A 6,419-nucleotide genomic window follows, 5' to 3' on the forward strand; every position below is an offset into this window, starting at 1 on the left:
AGTGTGTTGGGAGTTTCCTTAAATGAGAAGGATCTTGGGGTCTTTGTAGATAACAAGTTGTCTAATTCTGGGCAGTGTCATTCTGTGGCTACTAAAGCAAATAAAGTTCTGTCTTGTATAAAAAAGGGCATTAACTCAAGGGATGAAACATAATTCTGTCTCTTTATAGGTCCCTGGTGAGGCCTCATCTGGAGTATGGGGACAGTTTTGGACTCCAGTCCTTAAGAGGGATATAAATGAGCTGGAGAGAGTGCAGAGACTAAGTGCAACTAAACTGGTTAGAGGGAGGGAAGAGTTAAATTATGAGGGGAGACTGTCAAGGTTGGGGTTGTTTTCTCTGGGGGAAAAAAGGCGCTTGTGAGGGGACATGATTAGACTTTACAAGTACATTAGAGGACATTATAGACAAATAGCAGGGGACCTTTTTACCCATAAAGAGAATCACGTACCAGAGGCCACCCCTTCAGACTAGAAGAAAAGAAGTTTCATTTAAAGGAACAGAGTAGGGGGTTCATCACAGTCAGGACAGTGAGGTTGGGGAATGCACTGCCGGGTGATGATTCAGTTAATGACTATAAGAGGGACTTGGATGATTTCTTGGACAGACATAATACAAAGGCTATTGTGATACTAAACTCTATAGTTAGTATAGATATGGGTATATATCATTTATGTGACAGTAGGGAGGGGTGTGTGTATGGGGCTGGGTTTTCATTTGGAGGGGTTGGACTTGATGGACTTTGTCTTTTTTCAACCCAATTTAACTATGTAACTATGTAACCCTGATGCCCGTGCTGCAGTCTGTATATTAACAGTACAAACCAGCACACAGGATGCACTGCCCCACGGAGCTTACAATCTAGGTTATGAACCATTAAAAGGATCATGTAGTGCAGCTTAATCCTCTCCTCAAGGAGCCAAATGAATAAATTCCCCTATGTCAGGCCAGAAGTCTGAATCCTCCTGTGCTGGTGGGGACCAATGATTAGGACACGCCCACTGCTTATTTGCACCAGTGTCGGAGGGAATTACGTGCGGGTGAAGCAGTTGTACGGTGCATTGTCCTCATTAGCTACAACCCGCAGTGCAGATCCCTTTCCCTCCAATTGTCAAGTGGCTCAAAGGCTTATTTTTATTACAACTTCACTCCCCACCCATCCCCAAGCCATGTGACCCTATGGGACACTTGTTACTGGCGTTAGGGGAGGGGCCACAGTGACTAACAGCTGTGGGGTGTTTAGCATTGCAGCTGCATGGGAGGCAGGCTTCCTATTGGGCAGCTGTTGCTAAGCAGATGTAGCTGGCCAGTATAACATGGGTATAAAAGGAGCAGCTGTGGAGCCTTAACTCAGATCCTCCTGAATTACTGAAATGAGGAATGATCTCCTTATACAGTTGGTTTTCTTGTGTATAATATAGTGAATTAAGTAGCCCCTCTTGTAAAATATAAGGATATTATAAGTTACCGAGGAGTTTCATGACCATATAAAAGTACGAGGCCGAAGGCCGAGTGTTTTTATACAGTTCATGGAACTCCGAGGTAACTTCTAATATCCTCATATTTGCAACAAGGGGGACTTTATTTATTATAATACACAAGTTTCAGTGAGTCATGTGACAGAAATGACATCAGAACTCACCGTTTATAACTGATGACATCAGAACTCACCGTTTATAAGGATATAGTTTACAAGATTTCATGGTTTTTGTGTATTATAAATGTATCTATTTATTAAAATTAATTCAGAGATTGTCACAGCGATGATTAAAGTGGAGGAGTTTGTAGTTAAGCTTTGGGCCTAGGCTGAAAGGCCAGAGCCCAGGACTTGCTATTGGCCACTTGTTGCCGGGCAGAGGTTACTATAGTTGTGTTACCAATGGCAATGACAGAATCAGGTTGTCGGGTCTCATTTACTAAACCAGCCGGACACGAGCCAAGAGGCACCTCGACAGTAGCCCAAAAATAGCACAATGTGGGTAGTGAAAAAAAAATCTAAAAAATAAATGAATAGATGGGACATAAATATAGAGGGGGCCAGGAGGTACAGGGGCACATGAGGCCTAATTCATACACTGATTCAATAAATGTTGGTAAAAGAGCTCTAGACATGTGACCAGCAGATTAGTCAGTCCCAGTGCATGCTGGGTATTGTAGTCTCACATTCCTCTTGGCAGTTGGTAAATTGTGAGACAAAACCACATTACCCAACATGCACTGGGACACGCAGGCTCGGCACATCAGGGCAAGGAAATACTCTTGTGTCCAAAGTACAAAGACCCATAAAGTCGCCCAAATCCGCACGTTGTACTTTCTAATCCCGCCTGGGCTTTTAGTCAGTAGCCCAATTCGGCAGGAGAAGCACCGAGCTGCCAGCCCAGGACACAATAGGACAATACGTTGTTGTCTGTATAAAGTCGGGGGTTGGTGTATTTATTGGGTTCAAGCACAATTAGTGACTTCCCACGTGTGACCGTTAGGAGAAGAAGCGCAACTTCCTATTGGGTAACAGTGTAACACGTGCAGTGAGGGAGGGCGGGGTCACGTGATACTGACGTCTCCTGCATTCTATTGGCAGCTGAGGGGGCGTGGCTAAACGGGGCAGTTAATATGGCAATAGCTGACAGATTAGTACAGAACAAGAATGACGACGGCTGGAGCGGGAGCGTTGGGCTCGGTACTGTGTGTCCTGACTGGGGCCTCCCGGGGCTTCGGCCGGACTCTGGCCCATGAGCTGTGCCCGCGGGTGCTGCCCGGCTCTACGCTGCTACTCGTGTCCCGCACGGAGGAGGCGCTGAAGCGGCTGGCGGAGGAGTTGGGACACGAGTTCCCCGGGGTGCGGGTGCGCTGGGCAGCGGCGGATCTGAGTACGACTGAGGGAGTGAGCGCCACCGTGCGGGCAGCCCGGGAACTGCAGGCGGGGACAGCGCACAGGCTTCTCATTATCAACAACGCAGGTACCGGCATCAGACTGTGCGGAACATAGGGGAGGAGTCAGACTGTGGGGAACCTAGGGGTGGAGTCAGACTGTGGGGCACCTAGGGGAGGAGTCAGACTGTAGGGAACATAGGGGAGGAGTCAGACTGTGGGGAACATAGGGGAGGAGTCAGACTGTGGGGAACCTAGGGGAGGAGTCAGACTGTGGGGAACCTAGGGGAGGAGTCAGACTGTGGGGCACCTAGGGGAGGAGTCAGGCTGTGGGGAACCTAGGGGAGGAGTCAGGCTGTGGGGAACCTAGGGGAGGAGTCAGGCTGTGGGGCACCTAGGGGAGGAGTCAGGCTGTGGGGCACCTAGGGGAGGAGTCAGGCTGTGGGGCACCTAGGGGAGGAGTCAGGCTGTGGGGCACCTAGGGGAGGTGTTAGGCTGTGGGGCACCTAGGTGAGGTGTCAGGCTGTGGGGTACCTAGGGGTGTCAGGCTGTGGGGTACCTAGGGGAGGAGTCAGGCTGTGGGGTACCTAGGGGAGGAGTCAGGCTGTGGGGCACCTAGGGAAGGAGTAAATGCTATTTGTTGTAATAAAAGCCAATAGATGCACAGAATTGGCCAATCAGTAGCTTTAATCAGTCCCGACCCTTCAGGATCCATTGGAGACGTCAGTAAGATGTTTGTGGACTTCTCTGCCCCAGAAGAGGTGACCAAGTACATGAAGTTCAACGTCTCCTCCCCTCTTTGCCTTACTGCATCGCTGCTAAAGACTTTCCCTCGCCGGCCGGACCTGCAGCGGCTTGTGGTGAACGTCTCGTCTCTGGCGGCCCTCCAGCCATATAAATCCTGGGTCCTGTACTGCTCAGGGAAGGCTGCGAGGGACATGATGTTCCGGGTATTGGCAGAAGAGGAGGACGACGTGCGGGTTCTCAGCTACGCCCCAGGTAACATTGGCCAATCAGATTGCTGGGGTTGTGCAGTCTGATTACAGTATGAGCCAATCAGAAATAAGCTTTCACTGGCATAGTGTCATCAGAATAATGAATGGAAACATCGGATTGGCTGCAGTGGTACCTGGGAATCTTGCTCATTGGTCCAATAAGGTTGTTTATTTGACAGACGAGTGCTGAAATAGGTTTCAGTTGCCCTTGAAAAGGCCAAACCTTTACTTACTGAATGTGCAGCATTTCACTCCATTTACTTCTCCTCTATAATCAGTGCAGGTGGGCTCTGCTCCCGGGGGAGGGACTTGGACTTTGGATCTGAGCCGCATCACATGACTTTCTGGGCAGAACCACGAGGGCAGGAAGGGGGGAGGTCAGATTCACAGGAAATGAGCAGAACACAATTTTGCGCTTTTGATCATTTAGTTGAGCCAGAACTACAGTTTTAAAGGGGAACGTGGCCCCAAACTGAGCAGGAGACTTATATCCAGTCTAATATACATTTGCCTCTCTATTTGTTATATTTCTCCTGCAGTGATGAGCGGAGACTGGGTAACAAGGTAGGTCTGGTTGTGCAACTACATCTCCCAGCATTCCACCCCCTGCACTGTATTCTCATAACTTTCCTTTATGTGGCTGCTGTACATGTGGGAGGTAAATCCATAAAATAAAAACTCTTTTTTGGTTTGTATGCCCTTTAACTCTCCTCGCCCCTGTACCTGTATGAGATTACTCAGAAGCACGGTGCATGGCTGCTTAGAAGCAACACAGTCTCACACGCAACACGGTGCATGGCATAGAAGCAGTTAATGGTGAGTTAAGGGCCACTGCAGTCTGCGGCATGATGTCATGCAGTGTATAGTGTGTGTATAGAGTGTGTGTGTGTATAGAGAGAGAGAGAAAGAGAGAGAGTAAGAGTAGAGTGGTGCATGATGGGGCAGTACCTATAAGTAAGTGCCTATATTGGGGTATTTAGCAATATGGCAGCTCAGCATATTGGCAGTTGCACTGAGTGGGGCCCATTGGTGATCCCCAGAAGCTACGGGGCCACCCCAGCCTGTTCAGTTTGACTCTGTAGCCAATCAGATCACAGGGATTTCACCAGCCCCATGTCTCACTGCAAAATCCAACCTTCTCCCCCAAGTCTTACCCGGGTACAGATCTCTGTCCTTCCCACTCATGCAGGGGATACAGAGATCTCTGCACCTGGGTAAGTACTGGGGGAGATTGGATTCACTTACCCAGGGGGAGGTTCCTGTCTGACCATGGGAAAGAGAACAGACCAGGAGCAGGAAGTACAGAGAATGAGTAACTACTGGGGGCATTTGGAGCGGCTGGTTCTGTAGTATTACATTTTATATACAGTCAGCTGAGTATTCAGAGTCTCCTCCCTGTGTCACAGACATGTACTGACCCGTGTATCCGGCAGGTCCCCTGGACACAGACATGCATGAAGTGGCATGCACCCAGACGGCCGACCCAGAGCTGCGCCGCGCCATAATGGACCGCAAGGAAAAGGGCAACATGGTCGATATCCGGGTTTCTGCTAATAAGATGTTAGATCTGCTGGAGGCCGACGCCTACAAGTCTGGCGACCATATTGATTTCTACGATTAGCGACAATACGACCTGTTCCAACTGGACTTCTCACTGCCACATACAGCACTAAATGCCATCTCTCTCCTCTGTGTAACACTATGTGTGTGTGTAACTGTGTGTGTGTTTATAACACTATGTGTGTAACACTAGTTATGGTTGTTTAACTCATTATGTCTCTGCTCAGTGTCAGCCAGGGATATAATTATAATGAGTTAATTACAGGCCGGTATTAACATAAGGAAACCAGTGAAGGCAGAACATGAACTTTAATAAACTGGAGATTTTATTTCCTTATAACCAGACAGTTCTGTGTGTATGTTCCTCAGTCCTGGCAGCAGGGGGCAGTGTAACTGGAGTCCCTCCCTCTCGCCTGGTCCCACCCACATTTCCAGCCAATCAGTTGGAAGCTTTGCTCCTCTCTGCAGAACTTGCAGTAGTCATTGGAGAAATGGATGTGGAATGTAGTTTATTTCTATATCTGAGTCTCCTGATTGGCTTTATCCAACGTTTCCACTTGTTTCACCCCACTGCCAGGCTGTGCCCCTATCCCAAAAGCAAAAAAACAGCAGTGATGATGCCCCACCCCCTCCCACCAACGTGACATATGCCTCCCCCATTTCTCAGATCAACCTTAAATTTTTCCTCTATAAAGGGCATGTAAGGGCAAAAAAATAAAATCCCATTTTTATTTTCTTTAATAAAAATAAATCTATCTTCAATATACTTTAATTAAAAAAAGTGTACCGTTTTTATAAGAGACCTGACTGTATGCAGTGAAATTCTCCCTTCATTTACTGCTGTGGATAGGAATTGTCAGACTGTCCCTAACTGCTCTGCAGGGAAACAATCATACTTATGAACAGCAGGGGGAGCCCCCGCCTTACTTCCCAGCCATGCAGAACTCAAGCAGCTTTGTTTGTTTCCCTGTAGAGCAGTCGGCGACTGTGTAGAGATT

General features: G+C 48.2%; 1 protein-coding gene across 2 annotated transcripts; it reads left to right on the forward strand.

The window, feature by feature from the left end:
* Positions 1 to 2,496: 2,496 nt before the first annotated feature.
* spr.L (sepiapterin reductase L homeolog) lies at positions 2,497 to 5,761 on the forward strand. Of its 2 annotated transcripts, XM_041563368.1 has the most exons (4): positions 2,497 to 2,955; positions 3,575 to 3,865; positions 4,401 to 4,425; positions 5,295 to 5,761. In XM_041563368.1, the coding sequence occupies exons 1-4, from the start codon at positions 2,643 to 2,645 to the stop codon at positions 5,317 to 5,319; spliced, it is 654 nt and encodes a 217-aa protein (XP_041419302.1). In that variant the 5' UTR covers positions 2,497 to 2,642; the 3' UTR covers positions 5,320 to 5,761.
* The last annotated feature ends 658 nt before the right edge of the window (positions 5,762 to 6,419 follow it).

This window comes from Xenopus laevis, chromosome 1L, assembly GCF_017654675.1.
Source record: "Xenopus laevis strain J_2021 chromosome 1L, Xenopus_laevis_v10.1, whole genome shotgun sequence".
Classification (NCBI taxonomy): domain Eukaryota; kingdom Metazoa; phylum Chordata; class Amphibia; order Anura; family Pipidae; genus Xenopus; species Xenopus laevis.